The sequence below is a fragment of the Brienomyrus brachyistius genome, chromosome 4, assembly GCF_023856365.1.
Source record: "Brienomyrus brachyistius isolate T26 chromosome 4, BBRACH_0.4, whole genome shotgun sequence".
Lineage (NCBI taxonomy): Eukaryota > Metazoa > Chordata > Actinopteri > Osteoglossiformes > Mormyridae > Brienomyrus > Brienomyrus brachyistius.
Window position 1 is genome coordinate 14,906,893 of NC_064536.1, and position 26,720 is coordinate 14,933,612.

The window sequence follows — 26,720 nt, forward strand, 5'->3', positions numbered from 1 at the left end:
TTGTGACCATTTCTGATAGGATGGATGATCTGTTTGCTCCCTCTAGTATAAAAGAACTGGCTGATTGGGGAAGATGAAGAGGATTGAGGAGAATGAAGATGCTGAGGCTTTTTTATTAATCTACACGTATTAACATTGTCACTCCCAGCTCGTCCGCTCCTCGTGTGTGCCACGCCCCCCTGATTATCCACGTGTGCTTCCCTGATCGTACCCAGCTGTACCCTGTTGTTTGGTCTATTTCAGTCCATGTCTTACCTCAGTTCCTCGTCTGTCATTGATGTTAGCTGATGTTAGTTATCGTCTGATGTCTCTAGTCCTTGGTCATTTGAATAAACCCCGAGTTTCCCCGACTTTGGACTTCCTGCCTGATTCTTGCCTGCCTGTCTGCCTCTGCGCATTACCCACGCTCACTGAAACGTGACAAACATGTTCCACACTGAGCCAGCCCTGGCTAGGACCCCTTTCTGCTTTGGTATTATGACCTGACTATAGACCCAAAGAAACATGCATGCCAGTGGGCTGTAACAGTCGTTTTACCATAAATCACAGTGTTCTTCACAACACGACCCTGACAGTGTTCCTGTCTTATTCCTGTTCCTTTTACTCCTGTGATCACTGGAATTTTTTATAACTATTACTGATTAGAATTTTAAAAAACTCATTGCCACGTTTTTGAGAATATATATTTTTTGAGAATACTGCCACCTCAGCTAGTGGCATAGATGCTGTCGCAACAATGACAATTTATTCCCTGGGGGGGTAAAATTACCCCACAATATATATTGGTCAGTTCCCAAAAGTCTAAAATGTCTCAAGAAAGTTCAATAAGTTAAAACTGATTACGCTCATATTCGAAAATGCTGGGAAGATGTTTTAATGTCTGTTCGTAAAGCAGTACAAACACACATGTCCTGTCTTACCGTACAATTCCCCTTGTTTTACACTCCACAGGGGGGGTCATTTCAGAAGCAGCTCCCTCCATTTTTGTACCGATCCACACCAGATGACTGCTGCTGGGGCCTCTGTGAACATGAAGGGTATCTGTGTATCTTTAACTAATTTATTTACAATATTTGGCCACTGTTTAGGTGTCCCCCCCTGCACTGGTTTGAGTAACAGTGTATGACACCCGCAATACACAATCCAGCTCCCATATAACACCTGCAACATTAATTCACTGGCAGCACCACTGCATGTAAGTGTGTCATACATGCTTGTTTTATTATTGGTTCTATTCATTAACTAAAACTGGTAACACTTTACTTCAGGGTACACAAATAATGTAGTATTATGCTATTACTTATGCATTACTGGGAGCCCAGATGAGTGAATGCTGGTGTGTCTTGCTGCCGTTACTCTCCGGTACTTTCCGGTCATTTATACTGTTTTTTCTGTATATTGTAACTACCGACTGTAGTTACTTCTCGCCTAAGAGATTTTCCTCTAATCTCTTTTGCTATCATCGGTGATTTACTTTTGCGAGTGGACCAAGATTAGTTTACCGTAGTCTCTGCTACAGGACCACTTAGGTGTGTTTATCTGAGCTGCTTGGTTCCGACAGTGATGTGGGCTGGCGGTATTTATGTTTTGTCTGCGATCGTCTGGACTCTCCTATCCCTCGTCTATCGACCTGGTGCTGGACTTTTTCAGTATTTGGCAGAGGAGCTTCTCCGGCTCCGATCTCACTTGTTGCATCCTCCGCCAGCAGAGTTTCTCCTCCATCCAGACATTACTTTCCTGCCTCGTAGTAGGTACATTCATCTGAGATCTCGTCGCCATTTTCACTCTGACATCTCCAAACCGATAAAATCCTATTGGTCCACCTCTCGATGCACTCAATGCAACACCGGCCGGCTTGTTAACCACGAGCTATTAGCCAGCCTAACCAGGTCGGCTAACAACTCCGACAACCATTACAACATCCTTGTCAACTTCGGCTTATTAAACATCCGCTCACTTACGAGCAAGGGGCATCTCATCCAGGATCTCCTCATCAACCATAAGTTAGATCTTCCATGTTTGACTGAGACTTGGCAACAACCTAATGACTTTTCACAACCCAACGAGGGGAAGATTGTGGCGTAGGAGGCAGTGCTAATGTTCGGCAACCTGAGGGTTGCAGGTTTGAGCCCTGGTTTCTTAATATTGCGAAGATGGAACTATGTGGACCGAGTGATATTGTTAATATGAGATTGAAATGATTATGTGCTATTGAGGACGACACCCAGACTCTTAACCTGAGGGGACACAAGAGTTATCGATTGTGATTGAAAAACTGGGTGCAGAAACAGAAAAAGAAAAGGAAACAGACCTTGTTTTCATAGGAACTAAAGAGTTGAGAAGGTCATTGAGACTATTGTTATAGTGAGAAACCAGAGCATCAGGGATGGATAAATTATGTATATTCAATACAGTATTAATACCATAATCTGGATTAATTTGCTTAATATTATGATACGAGATGATTGGCGGGGGCAGCATGGTGGTGCAGTGGTGAGCACTGTTGCCTCACACCTCTGGTACCCATGATCGAGTCTCCGCCTAGGTTACATGTGTGTGGAGTTTGCATGTTCTCCTCATGTCATTGTGGGGTTTCCTCTGGGTACTCCGGTTTCCCCCCACAGTCCAAAAACATGCTGAGGCTAAATTGCCCGTAGGTGTGCATGTGTGAGTGGATGGTGTGTGAGTGTGCCCTGCGATGGGCTGGCCCCCCATCCTGGGTTGTTCCCTACCTCGTGCCCATTGCTTCCAGGATAGGCTCCGGACCCCCCACACCCCAGTAGGATAAGCGGTTTGGAAAATGGATGGATGGATGGATGTTTAGTAAATTCATTTACGAGTTAAAATGCCAAACCTCGCGAGAATGAGCTGCTGCGTCCAGTGAACTTCGTAATTAAGCTTTTTTCTCTCTCTCTTTCATGGATGGTACAGGGAGCAGACGTATTGTATGGCGCTCAGTAAATTGTGTTAAACTTTGTACATATTCATGAAGGAAATTAGCACCAGTGTTTACAGGGACTTTAAAAGCACCAGCTTCGTTTCATGACAAGCAGCCAATGAGGTATTTGCTTTATTTCATTTTGTAGTTTTCATTTATCTTAATGTTACAGTATGTACCGTGTCTATCATCGATGTATTTATATTATGTTTTATTTAAAGAATTTAGTTCTCACGGGGTGAAGTGTGCTGGCGTACCGTGTGCTGACCTGATGGCGAAACGGTGGATTCGTCAGCCGAATGAGCCACGTCCAAGTAATAAACACCCGTTTTAAAGTACCGACCTGTGCTTGTGTTGTCATGAAGAGAGCTGCAGTGACTATATTTCTAGATGATTTGTGCTACAGTAGGAACTGAGGTGAGTTTACCCTCAAGTAAAGTGTCATCGTGAAATCTTACCTTGCAATATAAAATATCTATATTATTCCAGGATCTTATTCCTGTGCAGCAAGAAATTGAAGAAGAGGGTACAGACAGGGTGGAGTGGGTGGGGAAGAGTGACAGGAGTGATGTGTGACAGAAGGGTGTCTGCAGGGGGGTGTCTCGCTTTATTTAAATGCACATTTACCTATGATCTGATGGAAATGGTCCCTCTCTGAAGTGGACTGGTTGGTCCATTGACATGTCACTCTTCATGGAAACACAGCTGGGTACAGGTGAGCCTGCTCTCTCCATCAGGACACTGTGGACAGTCAGAGGAAAATCCTCATTATTTAAACATAGTCCATATAATTCACATTAAATCTTCAGTTATTTAGCCTTCTGCTCTGCCTTCATGTACTTTTATATGTCATATAACTCATGATGTAAACAGACTTGCTTAATATGAAATAGTCTCACCTAAAAATAAGATTCCAATATTAAAGGTTTAATATCACTGTTACAATCTCAGTTGCTAGACTTGGCTGTCGTTGCTTTTTATTCCTGTTTATTGATTTATTTGTTTATATGTTTATTGGTTAGTTTATGCTCCACTTCATTACTTGTGACCATTTCTGACAGGATGGATGATCTGTTTGTTCCGTCTAGTATAAAAGAACTGGCTGATTGGGAAAGAAAAAGGAGGAGAATGAAGATGCCGAGGTCTTTTTATTAATCTACACGTATTAACATGTTCCACACTGAGCCCTGGCTAGGAGCCCTTTCTGCTTTTATATTATGGTCTAACTCAATTGTCAGGTGCACTATGCTGTAGGAAGTGACACGAGTTCTTACGAGGTAGCATCTGGCATGGCGACGTACTTCTGAATATGAAAACATCTACACTGTAGTAATTAATTATCTCCGCCAGCTTAGGACAGCCTAAATGATAAGAATATAAACTTATTTATATTGCATCAACAATCCCAATCTGAAGAAGCCTAAAGAGGATCTGGTCAGCTTGCTCAGTTTCTTCGACAAGTGTTTCCAGAGGATCATCATGGGGAAACCCAAGGTTCCGGATCTCACCACTACGCCGACGACTAGCAAAACTACTCTGTCTACCAAGAGGAGCCGGCCTGAGGATTCGCCCCAAGTTGCCTATTCACCTGGCCAAGAATTTGCAAACGTTCTGGACTCTATAAACAAGAAACTATGTAGCTTTAAGGAATGTATGTCCTTGTTGGAAATCCTCCTCAGAGAGTTCCAAGAGTAATGGGGGTCTTTAGAGTTCAGCCAACAATAAGTCGAAACATCCATCCATTTTCCAAACCGCTTATCCTACTGGGTCGCGGGGGGTCCGGAGCCTATCCCGGAAGCAATAGGCACGAGACAGGGAACATCCCAGGATGGGGGGCCAGCCCATCGCAGGGCACACTCACACACCATTCACTCACACATGCACTCCTATGGGCAATTTAGCAACTCCAATTAGCCTCAGCATGTTTTTGGACTGCGGGGGGAAACCGGAGTCCCCAGAGGAAACCCCACGACGACATGGGGAGAACATGCAAACTCCACACACATGTAACCTAGGCGGAGACTCGAACCCGGGTCCCAGAGGTGTGAGGCAACAGTGCTCACCACTGCACCACCATGCCACCCCCGATGTATTTATGTTATGTTTTATTAAAAATATGTAGTTCTCACGGGGTGAAGTGTGCTGGCGTACCGTGTGCTGACCTGATGGCGAAACGGTGGATTCATCAGCTGAATGAGCCACGTCCAAGCAATAAACACCCGTTTTTTAAAGTACCGACCTGTGCCTGTGTTGTCATGAAGAGAGCTACAGCGACTATATTTCTAGGTGATTTGTTCATGATTTGTGCTACAGTAGGAACTGAGGTGAGTTTACCCTCAAGTAAAGTGTCATCGTAAAATCTTACTTTGCAATATAAAATATCTATATTATTCCAGGATCTTATTCCTGTGCAGCAAGAAATTGAAGAAGAGGGTACAGACAGGGTGGAGTGGGTGGGGAAGAGTGACAGGAGTGATGTGTGACAGAAGGGTGTCTGCAGGGGGGTGTCTCGATTTATTTAAATGCACATTTACCTTTGATCTGAGGGAAATGTTCCCTCTCTGAAGTGGACTGGTCGGTCCATTGACCTGTCACTCTTCATGGAAACACAGCTGGGAACAGGTGAGCCTGCTCTCTCCATCAGGACACTGTGGACAGTCAGAGGAAAATCCTCATTATTTAAACATAGTCCATATAATTCACATTAAATCTTCAGTTATTTAGCCTTCTGCTCTGCCTTCATGTACTTTCATATCCCATGAAGCTCTTATGCAAACAGGCTTGTTTACAGTTAGTCTTAATGTGAAATAAATTGTCTCGCTCATAGTTAAGATTCCAATATTAAAGGTTTAATATCACTGTTACAGTCTCAGTTGCTAGACTTGGCTGTTGCTTTTTATTCCTGTTTATTGATTTATTTGTTTATATGTTCATTGGTTAGTTTATGCTCCACTTCATTATTTGTGACCATTTCTGATAGGATGGATGATCTGTTTGCTCCCTCTAGTATAAAAGAACTGGCTGATTGGGGAAGAAAAAGGAGGAGAATGAAGATGCTGAGGCCTTTTTATTAATCTACACGTATTAACATGTTCCACACTGAGCCCTGGCTAGGAGCCCTTTCTGCTTTTATATTATGGCCTGACTATAGACCCAGAGAGACATGCATGCTAGTGGCTGTAACAGTCGTTTTACCATAAATCACAATGTTCTTCACAACACGACCCTGACAGTGTTCCTGTTTTATTCGAGTATCTTCAAACAGGACGGTTTGGAGACAAAGTAAGAGAGGTGAGATTAAGATGGTTTGGGCCTGTGCAGAGGAGAGAGGCCAGGCAAGGGGAGAAGAGGAGGAGCAACGAGAAAGTATGTGGATGAGGGGAGGGAGGACATGCGGGTGGTTGGAGAGATAGATGAAGATGCAGAGGACTGAGGGAGAAGGAGACAGATGATCCACTGTGGTGACACCTAATGGGAGCAGATGGAGAAGAAGAAGGAGAAGCCTGGTCCATTAAACATGTTGAAACTGAAGCCTCAATCTGAGCAAATCTAATGAGTCTATAAGAATGAATTTATGTTTTATCAAAGCAGAAACGTCCATCCCAGAAGAGGACAATCTATTGTCCAGTCCTCCTTAATCGATATACCGCAGTGCGCAAGTGAGCCTGCTTTTCTTCAGCTTTATGCTGAGGATTGATATTTACAACATACTTTTCAATTAATTAACTTCCCATTCCAGCTCGCAGAAAGTCCGTTTTTACAGTAATCTGCATCCCTTTACCTCAGGTGTAATTTATATAGAATACAGTCAGAACTTCTGTTGAAATTCTCAAAGACAATGGGATTTGAAAAAGTAAAACAATGATATATTGATTATAAAGCTGTTCCTCATAGCTTGTGTGAGCCTGTACGCCTTTTGACTGAGAATCTTAGTGTTATAAACAGTGTCAGTTTAAATGCACATTTACCGATGAGCTGATGAAGAAGGTCCCTCACTGAGGGTGACTGGTTCCATCATTGACTTGTTGCTCTTCATGGTAACACAGCTGGGTCCACGTGAGCTTGCTCTCTCCAACAGGACACTGTGGACAGTGACAGGAATGACCCTCAATATATAAATATAATTCATATGAGGACAGCATCACATTAAATCTTCAGCTGTCTAGCCTCCTGCTCTGCCTTCATGTACTTTGATATTCTGTGAAGCTCTTGATGCAAACATAATTGTTTACAGTTAGCTTTAATGTGAAGTAAATTGTCTCATCTGAAATTAAGATTCCAATATGTAACGTTTAGTATCAGTGTTGCAACCTCTGTTGCTAGACTTTCCTGTTGTTGCCTTTTTCCTGTTTATCAATGTATTTGTTTATATATTAATTTATTTGTTTGCACTTTACTTCATTATTTGTGACCATTTCTGATAGGATGGATGATCTGTTTGCTCCCTCTAGTATAAAAGAACTGGCTGATTGGGGAAGATGAAGAGGATTGAGGAGAATGAAGATGCTGAGGCTTTTTTATTAATCTACACGTATTAACATTGTCACTCCCAGCTCGTCCGCTCCTCGTGTGTGCCACGCCCCCCTGATTATCCACGTGTGCTTCCCTGATCGTACCCAGCTGTACCCTGTTGTTTGGTCTATTTCAGTCCATGTCTTACCTCAGTTCCTCGTCTGTCATTGATGTTAGCTGATGTTAGTTATCGTCTGATGTCTCTAGTCCTTGGTCATTTGAATAAACCCCGAGTTTCCCTGACTTTGGACTTCCTGCCTGATCCTTGCCTGCCTGTCTGCCTGTGCGCATTACCCACGCTCACTGAAACGTGACAAACATGTTCCACACTGAGCCAGCCCTGGCTAGGACCCCTTTCTGCTTTTATATTATGGTCTGACTATAGACCTAAAGAAACATGCAGTGCATGCCAGTGGGCTGTAACAGTCGTTTTACCATAAATCACAATGTTCTTCACAACACGACCCTGACAGTGTTCCTGTCTTATTCCTGTTCCTTTTACTCCTGTGATCACTAGAATTTTTTATAACTATTACTGATTAGAATTTAAAAAAACTCATTGCCACGTTTTTGAGAATATATATTTTTTGAGAATACTGCCACCTCAGCTAGTGGCATAGATGCTGTCGCAACAATGACAATTTATTCCCTGGGGGGGTGGGGGATAACATTACCCCACAATATATTTTGGTCAGTTCCCAAAAGTCTAAAATGTCTCAAGAAAGTTCAATAAGTTAAAACTGATTACGCTCATATTCGAAAATGCTGGGAAGATGTTTTAATGTCTGTTCGTAAAGCAGTACAAACTCACAGGTCCTGTCTTACCGTACAATTCCCTTTGTTTTACACTCCACAGGGGGGGTCATTTCAGAAGCAGCTCCCTCCATTTTTGTACCGATCCACACCAGATGACTGCTGCTGGGGCCTCTGTGAACATGAAGGGTATATGTGTATCTTTAACTTATTTATTTACAATATTTGGCCACTGTTTAGGTCTCCCCCCCTGCACTGGTTTGAGTAACAGTGTATGAAACCCGGAATACACAATCCAGCTCCCATATAACACCTGCAACATTAATTCACTGGCACCACCACTGCATGTAAGTGTGTCATACATGCTTGTTTTATTATTGGTTCTATTCATTAACTAAAACTGGTAACACTTTACTTCAGGGTACACAAATAATGTAGTATTATGCTATTACTTATGCATTACTTGGAGCCCAGATGAGTGAATGCTGGTGTGTCTTGCTGCCGTTACTCTCCGGTACTTTCCGGTCATTTATACTGTTTTTTCTGAATATTGTAATTACCGACTGTAGTTACTTCTCGCCTAAGAGATTTTCCTCTAATCTCTTTTGCTATCATCGGTGATTTGCTTTTGCGAGTGGACCAAGATTAGTTTACCGTAGTCTCTGCTACTGGACCACTTAGGTGTGTTTATCTGAGCTGCTTGGTTCCGACAGTGATGTGGGCTGGCGGTATTTATGTTTTGTCTGCGATCGTCTGGACTCTCCTATCCCTCGTCTATCGACCTGGTGCTGGACTTTTTCAGTATTCGGCAGAGGAGCTTCTCCGGCTCCGATCTCACTTGTTGCATCCTCCGCCAGCAGAGTTTCTCCTCCATCCAGACATTACTTTCCTGCCTCGTAGGAGGTACATTCATCTGAGATCTCGTCGGCATTTTCACTCTGACATCTCCAAACCGATAAAATCCTATTGGTCCACCTCTCGATGCACTCAATGCAACACCGGCCGGCTTGTTAACCACGAGCTATTAGCCAGCCTAACCAGGTCGGTTAACAACTCCGACAACAATTACAACATCCTTGTCAACTTCGGCTTATTAAACATCCGCTCACTTACGAGCAAGGGGCACCTCATCCAGGATCTCCTCATCAACCATAAATTAGATCTTCCATGTTTGACTGAGACTTGGCAACAACCTAATGACTTTTCACAACCCAACGAGGGGAAGATTGTGGCGTAGGAGGCAGTGCTAATGTTCGGCATCCTGAGGGTTGCAGGTTTGAGCCCTGGTTCCTTAATATTGCGAAGATGGAACTATGTGGACCGAGTGATATTGTTAATATGAGATTGAAATGATTATGTGCTATTGAGGACGACACCCAGACTCTTAACCTGAGGGGACACAAGAGTTATCGATTGTGATTGAAAAACTGGGTGCAGAAACAGAAAAAGAAAAGGAAACAGACCTTGTTTTCATAGGAACTAAAGAGTTGAGAAGGTTATTGAGACTATTGTTATAGTGAGAAACCAGAGCATCAGGGGTAGATAAATTATGTATATTCAATACAGTATTAATACCATAATCTGGATTAATTTGCTTAATATTACGATACGAGATGATTGGCGGGGGCAGCATGGTGGTGCAGTGGTTAGCACTGTTGCCTCACACCTCTAGGACCCAGGATCGAGTCTCCGCCTAGGTTACATGTGTGTGGAGTTTGCATGTTCTCCTCATGTCATCGTGGGGTTTCCTCCGGGTACTCTGGTTTCCCCCCACAGTCCAAAAACATGCTGAGGCTAAATTGCCCGTAGGTGTGCATGTGTGAGTGGATGGTGTGTGAGTGTGCCCTGCGATGGGCTGGCCCCCCATCCTGGGTTGTTCCCTACCTCGTGCCCATTGCTTCCGGGATAGGCTCCGGACCCCCCGCGACCCAGTAGGATAAGCGGTTTGGAAAATGTATGGATGGATGGATGTTTAGTAAATTCATTTACGAGTTAAAATGCCAAATCTCGCGACAATGAGCCGCTGCGTTCAGTGAACTGCGTAATTAAGCTTTTTTCTCTCTCTCTTTCATGGATGGTACAGGGAGCAGACGTATTGCATGGCGCTCGGTAAATTGTGTTAAACTTTGTACATATTCATGAAGGAAATTAGCACCAGTGTTTACAGGGACTTTAAAGGCACCAGCTTCGTTTCATGACAAGCAGCCAATGAGGTATTTGCTTTATTTCATTTTGTAGTTTTCATTTATCTTAATGTTATGTACCGTGTTTATCATCTATGTATTTATATTATGTTTTATTTAAAAATGTAGTTCTCACGGGGTGAAGTGTGCTGGCGTACCGTGTGCTGACCTGACGGTGGATTCGTCAGCCGAATGAGCCACGTCCAAGCAATAAACGCCCATTTTAAAGAACCGACCTGTGCCTGTGTTGTCATGAAGAGAGCTACAGCGACTATATTTCTAGATGATTTGTTCATGATTTGTGCTACAGTAGGAACTGAGGTGAGTTTACCCTGAAGTAAAGTGTCATCGTAAAATCTTACCTTGCAATATAAAATATCTATATTATTCCAGGATCTTATTCCTGTGCAGCAAGAAATTGAAGAAGAGGGTACAGACAGGGTGGAGTGGGTGGGGAAGAGAGACAGGAGTGATGTGTGACAGAAGGGTGTCTGCAGGGGGGTGTCTTGCTTTATTTAAATGCACATTTACCTTTGATCTGATGGAAATGGTCCCTCTCTGAAGCCGATTGGTTCCACCATTGACCTGTCACTCTTCATGGAAACACAGCTGGGTACAGGTGAGCCTGCTCTCTCCATCAGGACACTGTGGACAGTCAGAGGAAAATCCTCATTATTTAAACATAGTCCATATAATTCACATTAAATCTTCAGTTATTTAGCCTTCTGCTCTGCCTACATGTACTTTTATATGTCATATAACTCATGATGCAAACAGGCTTGCTTAATATGAAATAGTCTCACCTAAAAATAAAATTCCAGTATTGAAGGTTTAATATCACTGTTACAATCTCAGTTGCTAGACTTGGCTGTCGTTGCTTTTCATTCCTGTTTATTGATTTATTTGTTTATATGTTTATTGGTTAGTTTATGCTCCACTTCGTTACTTGTGACCATTTTTGATAGGATGAATGATCTGTTTGTTCCCTCTAGTATAAAAGAACTGGCTGATTGGGGGATAAAAAGGAGGAGAATGAAGATGCTGAGGTCTTTTTATTAATCTACACGTAGTAACATGTTCCACACTGAGCCCTGGCTAGGAGCCCTTTCTGCTTTTATATTATGGTCTAACTCAATTGTCAGGTGCACTATGCTGTAGGAAGTGACACGAGTTCTTATGAGGTAGTATCTGGCATGGCGACGTACTTCTGAATATGAAAACATCTACACTGTAGTAATTAATTATCCGCGCCTGCTTAGGACAGCCTAAATGGTAAGAATATAAACTTATTTATATTACATCAACAATCCCACTCTGGAGAAGCCTAAAGAGGATCTGGTCAGCTTACTCAGCTTCTTCGATGAGTGTTTCCAGAGGATCATCATGGGGAAACCCAAGGCTCCGGATCTCACCACTACGCTGACGACTAGCAAAACTACTCTGTCTACCAAGAGGAGCCGGCCTGAGGATTCGTTCCAAGTTTCCTATTCACCTGGCCAAGAATTTGCAAACGTTCTGGACTCTATAAACAAGAAACTATGTAGCTTTAAGGAATGTATGTCCTTGTTGGAAATCCTCCTCAGAGAGTTCCAAGAGTTATGGGGGACTTTAGAGTTCAGCCAACAATAAGTCGAGACATCCATCCATCCATCCATTTTCCAAACCGCTTATCCTACTGGGTCGCGGGGGGTCCGGAGCCTATCCCGGAAGCAATGGGCACGAGACAGGGAACAACCTAGGATGGGGGGGCAACATGGCACACTCACACACCATTCACTCACACATGCACTCCTATGGGCAATTTAGCAAGTCCAATTAGCCTCAGCATGTTTTTGGACTGCGGGGGGAAACCGGAGTACCCGGAGGAAACCCCACGACGACGTGGGGAGAACATGCAAACTCCACACACATGTAACCTAGGCGGAGACTCGAACCCGGGTCCCAGAGGTGTGAGGCAACAGTGCTCACCACTGCACCACCATGCCACCCCCGATGTATTTATTTTATGTTTTATTAAAAAAATGTAGTTCTCACGGGGTGAAGTGTGCTGGTGTACCGTGTGCTGACCTGATGGCGAAACGGTGGATTCGTCAGCCAAATGAGCCACGTCCAAGCAATAAGCACCCGTTTTTTAAAGTACCGACCTGTGCCTGTGTTGTCATGAAGAGAGCTACAGCGACTATATTTCTAGATGATTTGTTCATTATTTGTGCTACAGTAGGAACTGAGGTGAGTTTACCCTCAAGTAAAGTGTCATCGTAAAATCTTACCTTGCAATATAAAATATCTATATTATTCCAGGATCTTATTCCTGTGCAGCAAGAAATTGAAGAAGAGGGTACAGACAGGGTGGAGTGGGTGGGGAAGAGTGACAGGAGTGATGTGTGACAGAAGGGTGTCTGCAGGGGGGTGTCTCGCTTTATTTAAATGCAAATTTACCTTTGATCTGTAGGAAAAGGTCCCACTCTGAAGCCGATTGGTTCCACCATTGACCTGTCACTCTTCATGGAAACACAGCTGGGTACAGGTGAGCCTGCTCTCTCCATCAGGACACTGTGGACAGTCAGAGGAAAATCCTCATTATTTAAACATAGTCCATATAATTCACATTAAATCTTCAGTTATTTAGCCTTCTGCTCTGCCTTCATTTACTTTCATATCCCATGAAGCTCTTACGCAAACAGGCTTCTTTACAGTTAGTCTTAATGTGAAATAAATTGTCTCGCTCATAGTTAAGATTCCAATATTAAAGGTTTAATATCACTGTTACAGTCTCAGTTGCTAGACTTGGCTGTTGCTTTTTATTCCTGTTTATTGATTTATTTGTTTATATGTTCATTGGTTAGTTTATGCTCCACTTCATTATTTGTGACCATTTCTGATAGGATGGATGATCTGTTTGCTCCCTCTAGTATAAAAGAACTGGCTGATTGGGGAAGAAAAAGGAGGAGAATGAAGATGCTGAGGCCTTTTTATTAATCTACACGTATTAACATGTTCCACACTGAGCCCTGGCTAGGAGCCCTTTCTGCTTTTATATTATGGCCTGACTATAGACCCAAACAGACATGCATGCTAGTGGCTGTAACAGTCGTTTTACCATAAATCACAATGTTCTTCACAACACGACCCTGACAGTGTTCCTGTCTTATTCGAGTATCTTCAAACAGGACGGTCTGGAGACAAAGTAAGAGAGGTGAGATTAAGATGGTTTGGGCCTGTGCAGAGGAGAGAGGCCAGGCAAGGGGAGAAGAGGAAGAGCAACGAGAAAGTATGTGGATGAGGGGAGGGAGGACATGCGGGTGGTTGGAGAGATAGATGAAGATGCAGAGGACTGAGGGAGAAGGAGACAGATGATCCACTGTGGTGACGCCTAATGGGAGCAGATGGAGAAGAAGAAGAAGAAGAAGCCTGGTCCATTAAACATGTTGAAGCTGAAGCATCAATCTGAGCAAATCTAATGAGTCTATAAGAATGAATTTATGTTTTATCAAAGCAGAAACGTCCATCCCAGAAGAGGACAATCTATTGTCCAGTCCTCCTTAATCGATATACCGCAGTGCGCAAGTGAGCCTGCTTTTCTCCAGCTTTATGCTGAGGATTGATATTTACAACATACTTTTCAATTAATTAACTTCCCATTCCAGCTCGCAGAAAGTCCGTTTTTACAGTAATCTGCATCCCTTTACCTCAGGTGTAATTTATATAGAATACAGTCAGAACTTCTGTTGAAATTCTCAAAGACAATGGGATTTGAAAAAGTAAAACAATGATATATTGATTATAAAGCTGTTCCTCATAGCTTGTGTGAGCCTGTACGCCTTTTGACTGAGAATCTTAGTGTTATAAACAGTGTCAGTTTAAATGCACATTTACCGATGAGCTGATGAAGAAGGTCCCTCACTGAGGGTGACTGGTTCCATCATTGACTTGTTGCTCTTCATGGTAACACAGCTGGGTCCACGTGAGCTTGCTCTCTCCAACAGGACACTGTGGACAGTGACAGGAATGACCCTCAATATATAAATATAATTCATATGAGGACAGCATCACATTAAATCTTCAGCTGTCTAGCCTCCTGCTCTGCCTTCATGTACTTTGATATTCTGTGAAGCTCTTGATGCAAACATAATTGTTTACAGTTAGCTTTAATGTGAAGTAAATTGTCTCATCTGAAATTAAGATTCCAATATGTAACGTTTAGTATCAGTGTTGCAACTTCTGTTGCTAGACTTGCCTGTTGTTGCCTTTTTCCTGTTTATCGATGTATTTGTTTATATATTAATTTATTTGTTTGCACTTTACTTCATTATTTGTGACCATTTCTGATAGGATGGATGATCTGTTTGCTCCCTCTACTATAAAAGAACTGGCTGATTGGGGAAGATGAAGAGGATTGAGGAGAATGAAGATGCTGAGGCCTTTTTATTAATCTACACGTATTAACATGTTCCACACTGAGCCAGCCCTGGCTAGGACTCCTTTCTGCTTTGGTATTATGGCCTGACTATAGACCCAGAAAGACATGCATGCTAGTGGGCTGTAACAGTCGTTTTACCATAAATCACAATGTTCTTCACAACACGACCCTGACAGTGTTCCTGTCTTATTCCTGTTCCTTTTACTCCTGTGATCACTGGAATTTTTTATAACTATTACTGATTAGAATTTTAAAAAACTCATTGCCACGTTTTTGAGAATATATATCTTTTGAGAATACTGCCACCTCAGCTAGTGGCATAGATGCTGTCGCAACAATGACAATTTATTCCCTGGGGGGGCGGGGGATAAAATTACCCCACAATATATTTTGGTCAGTTCCCAAAAGTCTAAAATGTCTCAAGAAAGTTCAATAAGTTAAAACTGATTACGCTCATATTCGAAAATGCTGGGAAGATATTTTAATGTCTGTTCGTAAAGCAGTACAAACACACATGTCCTGTCTTACCGTACAATTCCCCTTGTTTTACACTCCACAGGGGGGGTCATTTCAGAAGCAGCTCCCTCCATTTTTGTACCGATCAACACCAAATGACTGCTGCTGGGGCCTCTGTGAACATGAAGGGTATATGTGCATCTTTAACTTATTTATTTACAATATTTGGCCACTGTTTAGGTGTCCCCCCCTGCACTGGTTTGAGTAACAGTGTATGACACCCGCAATACACAATCCAGCTCCCATATAACACCTGCAACATTAATTCACTGGCAGCACCACTGCATGTAAGTGTCATACATGCTTGTTTTATTATTGGTTCTATTCATTAACTAAAACTGGTAACACTTTACTTCAGGGTACACAAATAATGTAGTATTATGCTATTACTTATGCATTACTGGGAGCCCAGATGAGTGAATGCTGGTGTGTCTTGCTGCCGTTACTCTCCGGTACTTTCCGGTCATTTATACTGTTTTTTCTGAATATTGTAATTACCGACTGTAGTTACTTCTTGCCTAAGAGATTTTCCTCTAATCTCTTTTGCTATCATCGGTGATTTACTTTTGCGAGTGGACCAAGATTAGGTTACCGTAGTCTCGGCTACAGGACCACTTAGGTGTGTTTATCTGGGCTGCTTGGTTCCGACAGTGATGTGGGTTTGTGGTATTTATGTTTTGTCTGCGATCGTCTGGACTCTCCTATCCCTCGTCTATCGACCTGGTGCTGGACTTTTTCAGTATTCGGCAGAGGAGCTTCTCCGGCTCCGATCTCACTTGTTGCATCCTCCGCCGGCAGAGTTTCTCCTCCATCCAGCCATTACTTTCCTGCCTCGTAGTAGGTACATTCATCTGAGATCTCGTCGGCATTTTCACTCTGACATCTCCAAACCGATAAAATCCTATTGGTCCACCTCTCGATGCACTCAATGCAACACCGGCCGGCTTGTTAACCATGAGGTATTAGCCAGCCTAACCAGGTCGGTTAACAACTCCGACAACAATTACAACATCCTTGTCAACTTCGGCTTATTAAACATCCGCTCACTTACGAGCAAGGGCCATCTCATCCAGGATCTCCTCATCAATCATAAGTTAGATCTTCCATGTTTGACTGAGACTTGGCAACAATCTAATGACTTTTCACAACCCAACGAGGGGAAGATTGTGGCGTAGGAGGCAGTGCTAATGTTCGGCAACCTGAGGGTTGCAGGTTTGAGCCCTGGTTCCTTAATATTGCGAAGATGGAACTATGTGGACCGAGTGATATTGTTAATATGAGATTGAAATGATTATGTGCTATTGAGGACGACACCCAGACTCTTAACCTGAGGGGACACAAGAGTTATCGATTGTGATTGAAAAACTGGGTGCAGAAACAGAAAAAGAAAAGGAAACAGACCTTGTTTTCATAGGAACTAAAGAGTTGAGAAGGTCATTGAGACTATTGTTATGGTGAGAAACCAGAGCATCAGGCATGGATAAATTATGTATATTCAATACAGTATTAATACCATAATCTGGATTAATTTGCTTAATATTACGATACGAGATGATTGGCGGGGGCAGCATGGTGGTGCAGTGGTGAGCACTGTTGCCTCACACCTCTGGGACCAATGATCGAGTCTCCGCCTAGGTTACATGTGTGCGGAGTTTGCATGTTCTCCTCATGTCATTGTGGGGTTTCCTCTGGGTACTCCGGTTTCCCCCCACAGTCCAAAAACATGCTGAGGCTAAATTGCCCGTAGGTGTGCATGTGTGAGTGGATGGTGTGTGAGTGTGCCCTGCGATGGGCTGGTCCCCCATCCTGGGTTGTTCCCTACCTCGTGCCCATTGCTTCCAGGATAGGCTCCGGACCCCCCACAACCCAGTAGGATAAGCGGTTTGGAAAATGGATGGATGGATGGATGTTTAGTAAATTCATTTACGAGTTAAAATGCCAAATCTTGCGACAATGAGCCGCTGCGTTCAGTGAACTGCGTAATTAAGCTTTTTTCTCTCTCTCTTTCATGGATGGTACAGGGAGCAGACGTATTGCATGGCGCTCGGTAAATTGTGTTAAACTTTGTACATATTCATGAAGGAAATTAGCACCAGTGTTTACAGGGACTTTAAAGGCACCAGCTTCGTTTCATGACAAGCAGCCAATGAGGTATTTGCTTTATTTCATTTTGTAGTTTCATTTATCTTAATGTTATGTACCGTGTTTATCATCGATGTATTTATATTATGTTTTATTTAAAAAATGTAGTTTTCACGGGGTGAAGTGTGCTGGCGTACCGTGTGCTGACCTGATGGAGAAACGGTGGATTCGTCAGCCGAATGAGCCACGTCCAAGCAATAAACGCCCGTTTTTAAAGGACAGACCTGTGCCTGTGTTGTCATGAAGAGAGCTACAGCGACTATATTTCTAGATGATTTGTTCATGATTTGTGCTACAGTAGGAACTGAGGTGAGTTTACCCTGAAGTAAAGTGTCATCGTAAAATCTAACCTTGCAATATAAAATATCTATATTATTCCAGGATCTTATTCCTGTGCAGCAAGAAATTGAAGAAGAGGGTACAGACAGTGTGGAGTGGGTGGGGAAGAGTGGCAGGAGTGATGTGTGACAGAAGGGTGTCTGCAGGGGGGTGTCTCGCTTTATTTAAATGCACATTTACCTTTGATCTGATGGAAAAGGTCCCTTTCTGAAGGTGATTGGTTCCACCATTGACATGTCACTCTTCATGGAAACACAGCTGGGTACAGGTGAGCCTGCTCTCTCCGTCAGCACACTGTGGACAACGAGAGGAAAAATCCTCATTATTTACACATAGTCCATATAATTCACATTAAATCTTCAGTTATTTAGCCTTCTGCTCTGCCTACATGTACTTTTATATGTCATATAACTCATGATGCAAACAGGCTTGCTTAATATGAAATAGTCTCACCTAAAAATAAGATTCCAGTATTGAAGGTTTAATATCACTGTTACAATCTCAGTTGCTAGACTTGGCTATCGTTGCTTTTTATTCCTGTTTATTGATTTATTTGTTTATATGTTTATTGGATAGTTTATGCTCCACTTCATTATTTGTGACCATTTCTGATAGGATGGATGGTCTGTTTGCTCCCTCTAGTATATAAGATCTGGCTGATTGGGAAAGAAAAAGGAGGAGAATGAAGATGTCAAGGTCTTTTTATTAATCTACACGTATTAACATGTTCCACACTGAGCCCTGGATAGGATCCCTTTCTGCTTTTATATTATGGCCTGACTCAATTGTCAGGTGCACTATGCTGTAGGAAGTGACACGAGTTCTTATGAGGTAGCATCTGGCATGGCGACGTGCTTCTGAATATGAAAACATCTACACTGTAGTAATTAATTATCCACGCTTGCTTAGGACAGCCTAAAAGGTAAGAATATAAACTTATTTAAATTACATCAACAATCCCACTCTGGAGAAGCCTAAAGAGGATCTGGTCAGCATGCTCAGCTTCTTCGATGAGTGTTTCCAGAGGATCATCATGGGGAAACCCAAGGCTCCGGATCTCACCACTACGCCGACGACTAGCAAAACTACTCTGTCTACCAAGAGGAGCCGGCCTGAGGATTCGGCCCAAGTTGCCTATTCACCTGGCCAAGAATTTGCAAACGTTCTGGACTCTATAAACAAGAAACTATGTGGCTTTAAGGAATGTATGTCCTTGTTGGAAATCCTCCACAGGGAGTTCCAAGAGTTATGGGGGTCTTTAGAGTTCGGCCAACAATAAGTCGAAACACTCCCTTTCAATTGCACAGCTGATGTATTAACTATAACTTATAATTTTTTTCTTTCATTTAATATTAATCTTACTCTTCCTATAACTAAGCTTCCGCCAATCATCTCCATTCATCCATCCATTTTCCAAACCGCTTATCCTACTGGGTCGCGGGGGGGTCCGGAGCTTATCCTGGAAGCAATGGGCACGAGGCAGGGAACAACCCAGGATGGGGGGCCAGCCCATCGCAGGGCACACTCCCAAACGCCATTCACTCACACGTGCACTCCTATGGCCAATTTAGCAACTCCAATTAGCCTCAGCATGTTTTTGGACTGTGGGGGGAAACCGGAGTCCCCAGAGGAAACCCCACGACGACATGGGGAGAACATGCAAACTCCACATACATGTAACCTAGGCGGAGACTCGAACCCGGGTCCCAGAGGTGTGAGGCAACAGTGCTAACCACTGCACCACCATGCCACCCCCGATGTATTTATGTTATGTTTTATTAAAAATATGTAGTTCTCACGGGGTGAAGTGTGCTGACGTACCGTGTGCTGACCTGATGGCGAAACGGTGGATTCGTCAGCCGAATGAGCCACGTCCAAGCAATAAACACCCGTTTTTTTAAGTACCGACCTGTGCCTGTGTTGTCATGAAGAGAGCTACAGCGACTATATTTCTAGATGATTAGTTCATGATTTGTGCTACAGTAGGAACTGAGGTGAGTTTACCCTCAAGTAAAATGTCATCGTGAAATCTTACCTTGCAATATAAAATATCTATATTATTCCAGGATCTTATTCCTGTGCAGCAAGAAATTGAAGAAGAGGGTACAGACAGGGTGGAGTGGGTGGGGAAGAGTGACAGGAGTGATGTGTGACAGAAGGGTGTCTGCAGGGGGGTGTCTCGCTTTATTTAAATGCACATTTACCTTTGATCTGATGGAAATGGTCCCTCTCTGAAGCCGATTGGTTCCACCATTGACCTGTCACTCTTCATCGAAACACAGCTGTGTACAGGTGAGCCTGCTCTCTCCATCAGCACACTGTGGACAGAGGAAAATCCTCATTATTTCCATATAATTCACATTAAATCTTCAGTTATTTAGCCTTCTGCTCTGCCTTCATGTACTTTCATATCCCATGAAGCTCTTACACAAACGGGCTTGTTTACAGTTAGTCTTAATGTGAAATAAATTGTCTCACTCATAGTTAAGATTCCAATGTTAAAGGTTTAATATCACTGTTTCAGTCTCAGTTGCTAGACTTGGCTGTCTTTGCTTTTCATTCCTGTTTATTGATTTATTTGTTTATATGTTTATTGGTTAGTTTATGCTCCACTTCATTATTTGTGACCATTTCTGATAGGATGGATGGTCTGTTTGCTCCCTCTAGTATAAAAGAACTGGCTGACTGGGGAAGAAAAAGGAGGAGAAAGAAGATGCCGAGGTCTTTTTATTAATCTACACGTAGTAACATGTTCCACACTGAGCCCTGGATAGGATCCCTTTCTGCTTTTATATTATGGTCTGACTATAGACCCAAAGAGACATGCATGCTAGTGGGCTGTAACAGTCGTTTTATCATAAATCACAATGTTCTTCACAACACGACCCTGACAGTGTTCCTGTCTAATATGGGTATTATTCCTACAATCACTGCTTTTTATAATTAATTAGATTTAAAAAAACACTCAAAGTCATATTTTTGAGAGTATGGATTTTTGGAAAAGATTGTCATTTCAGCTGGGAAATACAAACCTAGATGCTGTCGGAACGACAATAATGTTTTAATTTATTAAGTTACAACTGATTGCTCAAAAATACTCAAAAAAACTAGGAAGATTTTTCATGTTGGTTTGAAAAGCAGTTCAATCAGACACAGCTTCTGTCTCACCTCCCAGTTGTCTTTGTTTTACACTCCACAGGGGGGGTCATTTCAGTAGCAGCTCCCTCCATTTCTGTGCCGATCCAGACCAGATGACTGATGCTGGGGCTCCTGTGAAAATGAAATTGCTGCACTGAAATTGCACCAAACTGTGAGCCCAAAACTGAGGTTTGTGCCGATTCATGAGGCTTGTTAAATATACACTGGAAATACACTTAATGTAAATCCTGTCTTGGACATATGATCACATAGCTTAGGCTAATGTAACCTGCATGTTCACATTACTGTTTTCCACTGTCTTTCCTACAGTTCCGGTGTGGAAAAGCCCCAAAGAGGGTTACCACACAGACTGCTGCGTACCCAGAGTGCAGCACGGGGGTGGACCAGTGATGGTCTGGACTGCAATATCATGGCATTCCTGAAGCCCACTACTTGTTCTAGATGCGTGTGTCACTGCCAGGGACAACTAAACCATTCAGGAGGGCCATGTTCACCCACGGTTCAGTCATTGTAAATAAGTGTCACTTTGCTCTACAAACCTGGCAACACCTTTACCGAGCCGACCCTTGTGCAGTGGACAATTAAAGGGAGCTGGAACCGCACAGTAATTATTATCTCTATGTGGAACGGGTCGGGTATGGCGTGGTTCCTGTATGCAAGTGGAAATGCACCTTTAGATCCTGCACAGTTTTGGCCAGCTGTGGTTTTGGGGCCCTTCAGTTACCTAGGGGGGCCTCGAGCGCTGATCCCCATGGCGACCATCAGCACCCATTTTTGGACGAAATCTTCCAGTAACTTTGCAGTGCTTGTTGTTTGCATCTTAGCACACTGGTTAATGGAAACTGTGGGTTTTGGGGTCTCAGGGCCCAGTTAATTTCCATGAGACTCCAAAGCTCTGTTCCCTGTTTGTGAAGGCAGTCCCACTGCTAGTGCAAGTACCACTACTGCTGGCTGATATTAGAGCTTTATCAGTATTCAAAGTTAGCAGCACCAGAGCTAAGGAAACATCTACTAAAATAATGGAGATGATTGCATTGGGTAATCAGCAATTTTCCATAGTGGAGGGTGAAGGACTTTGTCAGTCCAATCACCAATTAGGAGAGTCACCAACCCATGACATGTTTATAATTCAGTAGTAAATCTGGCCTGTAGGTCGACCTTTCATGTTCCACACAATAATAAGTGATGCAACATCATTCCAATAATCTGCACCAACAAGTTCGGCAAGTTTCTCAGGCAGCCGATGCCCTGGGCTTCCTGTAATGAACATTCACCATGACATCAATACTGACAGCAAGGAAGAGCTACAAGAGTGTCATACAACCAAGAGATTCAACTACAAGTAGGTAGCCAATGGGGACATGCGGGATGGGGGGGTGTCCTGCCATTTAGCCTGAATGACCGAATTGAAAGTGCCTCCCTTTTGAGGTCCTGACTGATCCTTTCCAGTCACCAAATGAAAAATCACCAGCACATTGAATTTTGTTGATTGCATTATAGAAGTAAAGTTCACATTTGATACTTTAACATCAAAGCCATTATTTCACTTCAGATCCAGTCTGAGTGTATTTTTCATGCTGCTTCTATTAATTTATATACAGGTATAAAAATAAAGGTGTGAGACCTGGAATTTCTGCTGGATTTTATGTCTTTATCTTTTACTCTCACACATAAGCCCACAAATTATCAAAACCTGCCTTACAATAAATTTTATTTTTAAATTAGACAAAGCTGCTGAACAAATCTCTGTTGTTTTAACCGTCTTGCTTGGGGAAAAAACACAAAATAATGTTTTTTGGTTTAGTGGTTTTTATAGGCCGACTTCAATTGTACATTTTCGTCCAAAATACACCGGGGGCCGCGTGACCTACAAGTTAAAATGTACCTATATTATTATCCTACATAGCTGATAGGTGTGCATTTTATAGTCAGAAGTCAAAACATGGGTTTGACCGCCCTACCTGCCGAGAATTTTGTCTATCAGACATCAGCTGCCGATCACACCTGTACCAGGTAATAATCTAGCTTCTCCATAGTACCTGCAACCTTCAATCACCGGCGCCGCCACTGTATATAAGTGTATATTATTTTATTAATAATTGTATCTGTTAAATATAATCTTACCTTGCAATACAAAGTGTCTTTGTATTATTCCAGCATCGTATCCGTGTTTCTTGACAAAATGGAGACTTCAGCTTTAAAATACTTTCACTTTTATTTACACACAGCAGGAAATAGTTACATACCTTCATACCAATCGCGGGAGCGGTCTAAGCAGAAATGGACATGGACTCAGTGGCCCGGCGTATTATTTTTGGGGATATTATCCATGTCATTTAATAACAAGTAACAATAAGAGTAATGGGACAAGCTCCCCCCGCCAACTAATTCTCTCATAACGCACTTTTTTCATTATATTTGTACATACAAAACGGGGCACCGGCTTGCACACTGCCTGAGAGTGTGGCCCAATGGCAGGAGGTAATGAACACTGTTTTTAACACAGTGCCTTTTGGTTTAATTATGAATACACAAGGAGAATCTATGGTCTTATGCAGTATTTGCCTTATCAACAATGGAAAGTAAACCAATTAATACATAGTTCTTTTTCTTATCTGTAACAGAAAGACATAATGATATTTATTTTGGGTGACAATAAAGAATCCTGCAAAATGTGCTTCCTCTGAATTAAATGTTTGGCATTATAGACTTGAAATGGTCACAGCTGAATTGATGGTAATGAACTAATATGTATTAAATGTTTTTCTAAATTACAATGAAGTATCTGACCTCAGAGGTCCGGTGCCAGATCAGTGACTCAGAGCTCTTTGGTAGGACAACTTGCATCAGGAAGGATGTAGAGGAGAAGTTGCCAGAGTGCATGAACCCCAGCTGACCACTGGGTGGATATATTCACCACTATCAGTCAGAAGCACATCATCCACAGAAAGATGTCTTTTCTCATTCAGTTTACAGTGAGCTTTCCAGGCACCAGTGCATCTGTGGGGAGGATCTTCTCCATAATGAACAGTACTTGGATGGATGAGCAAAACCGTATGAAGCTACAGACTCTTGCTCACCACAAGTCAGAACCTGGACCACACTTTTATGGACTTGTATAAGGAGATCCTACAAAAGAAAATGCTTTTGAGGAGCATCCATTCTTCAGTGAATTTCATATGAACCTTACAGTATGATACAACTCCATGCAGATGTGGCGAGTGGTGGTGAGAGTAATACTTCCAAATAGTACCAAACAATGGTACCAATAGCCACACGTTAGTCCGACTACGCCACCCCAGGTATTACACCCAGAGAAAGTTCAATCGCCCTACCCCCGGGCAAAGGCACACTGGTCCGTTCACCATAAACAGCGGAGAGACGTTGTTCCAAACACACACCTTTATTACACAATAAAACCATAAAAAGATTAATACATCAACCCGAACGCCCAAAGCTTGAACCAGCCGTGTACCAGCAGCCACTTCTTGCCGATCTAAGGCTGGGCGCCGGAACCTAAAACAGCGAGAATCATCCAGCACGAGCGGGGAAGGAAAAACAATATAACCACAAACAAAATCACGCAAAACCCAAAGAAAACACTGCAGTCTAAAACAAAAATACAAAACCATTACATTGATACACAATAAAAAATCCCATTCAAAACAGACCAAATATACCAACAAAACCAACATAATACAATTAAAACAGAACACAAACCCTTAGAAAGCGGGGGACCAGTCAAACCCTCCAACACCCGCTCGCACGCATGTGGACGCACACACCCCCAGCTATGGACCCGCTGACGACTCAGCCTGCTATAGACTGGACAGAGTAAAAGACAAACCGAAAGCGCGAAACGGTGCAAACGTCACTATGCAGCAGAAATAAAGCAAAGTAAAGCTGACCCGCCGCTAGGCAGAGCAGCAGCACAGCACAGTCGCCGCTAGGCAGAGCAGCAGTGGTTCCACGCGAGACGAAGCAGCTGTCAACCCCACGCCACAACGCACGGGACCCGGGCTGAACACACCAAGGTAAGATGTCCGCGGACGAACAGGAAATCCAGCAATTAAGGTGACCGCCGAAAAGGAGCCTAGAACTTGGTGCCAGGGTAACCCTTATAGTCTGAGCGCCCTCTCCGATTGGCTACCCCCCTCCAGAACTTAATTAGGTACACACCTCGTTTCCTTCTCCTGCTACACATATAACAGAAAATTAACATTTAATATTGATCTTAGGAAACAAAGAAAATGCACTGGATTTGTCCAGAAAGCAACAATGAATATTTGTACACTGTTGATTTGCCTGAGTTTGTCCATAGTCAGTATTCATACAATGCACATACATTTCTTTCTTAAGTTTCTTAAAACAGCAACAATGCATATTAATGCACTACTAATTGTGCTGAGATGTTTAAAGGAACTTTACAAATGATCATAAATCACAGTTCAATTTAAAAAAATGTATAGTGATTTGATGTAGAATATGTGTTTATTTGTGTAAGTGATTATTCCCCTGATCCCTTTCTGATGATGATGATGATGAGGAGGAGGAGGATGAGACAAAGTGGTCATTAACTGACTGAGGAAGGGCGCTATGCGTGTGCATGAGATCACACATGTACACACACGAGCTACACAAGTGTCCCGTTTTGGTGCTTTGAAAATGTGGTCACTCTAGTTAAATACTTAACTTGTCACATCCCTACATAAATTAAATTATTTGATGAGAACTGGAGAGTTTGACTAGCCTCTGAACCTCCATCCTCTCAGCCAACACAAGCAGGATCGTTAATTTTGTTGTTGCTTGGTGAAGGTTTTTTTAAATGTCAAGAGTAACTATTATTAAATAGTAAACCTGAAAGAGATTGTTCCTGAGGTAATGTACTCTATGCCTTAAGAGAGACTCCAGCTGGAATACACTTAATCTAATGAACGCAATCGGCAAAGGTAATATACAATTTCAGAGTAATGTAATACATAGTCTTACTCTCCAGCTAATAGGCCAGTGAAAATTGAGGAATGTCCAGTTCAGTGTTTTTTATTACTTTTTTCCTGAACATCATAAAAGTAACAAATTAACTTTTTACTCAAAATATGTTCTGAAACATTCTGCCAATTAATTATTTTATTTTTTTAATTATGCATTTTGAGACCAGTTGCAGGGTGGCACAGTGGTTAGTGCTGCTGCCTCACAGTAAGAAGGTCCTGGGTTTGCTCCTGGTCCTTCCTGAGTGGAGTTCGCATGCTGTCCCTGTGTTCGTGTGGGTTTCTGCCAGGGCCTCTGGTTTTCTCCTATGGTCTGAAAGAGTGCAGGATAGGTTGATTGGCGAGTCTAAATGGGATCCATCACCAGGAAATGAGTCTTAGGGGTGAGATTTACAAAATTTGTAAATCTCACCCATAAGACTCATTTCGTGGTGATGGGTTACAAATTGGCCGTGTGTCTGTGTGCCCTGCGGTGGGTTGGTTCCTGCCTGTGCCTCTTGTTCCTGGGATAGGCTCTGGTCCCCCTTGTAACCCCAGTTGAGATTAAGTGGTTGCAGTGATGGATGGAGATGAGCTACTATGATATCTATCTGCATGCTGTGCACTAACAATGAAGAACCGCAGTGTGATTAGCACAACAGAAAGTAATTCCCTTTATTTTATTGCTCATAGTTCATATTATATGTGTGGAGGGCCTTGACATGTCGACCACATTGTGGAACTTCTCATTACATCCAACACTTTCGTCCATCACTGATCTCCGTACCAGT

General features: G+C 42.7%; 1 protein-coding gene across 1 annotated transcript in view; it reads right to left on the reverse strand.

The window, feature by feature from the left end:
- LOC125739964 (uncharacterized) overlaps nt 1–20,075 on the reverse strand; it is a 262,341-nt gene extending 242,266 nt beyond the window's left edge. Inside the window, exons 1-8 of the mRNA XM_049010568.1 lie at nt 20,008–20,075; nt 15,335–15,436; nt 14,263–14,376; nt 10,918–11,031; nt 8,276–8,377; nt 6,907–7,020; nt 5,473–5,586; nt 921–1,022 (exon numbers count right to left, since the gene is read on the reverse strand). Of these exons, the coding sequence (XP_048866525.1) occupies nt 921–1,022; nt 5,473–5,586; nt 6,907–7,020; nt 8,276–8,377; nt 10,918–11,031; nt 14,263–14,376; nt 15,335–15,436; nt 20,008–20,075 (830 nt within the window). The remainder of the gene's footprint in view (nt 1–920; nt 1,023–5,472; nt 5,587–6,906; nt 7,021–8,275; nt 8,378–10,917; nt 11,032–14,262; nt 14,377–15,334; nt 15,437–20,007) is intronic.
- Nucleotides 20,076–26,720: the final 6,645 nt, after the last annotated feature.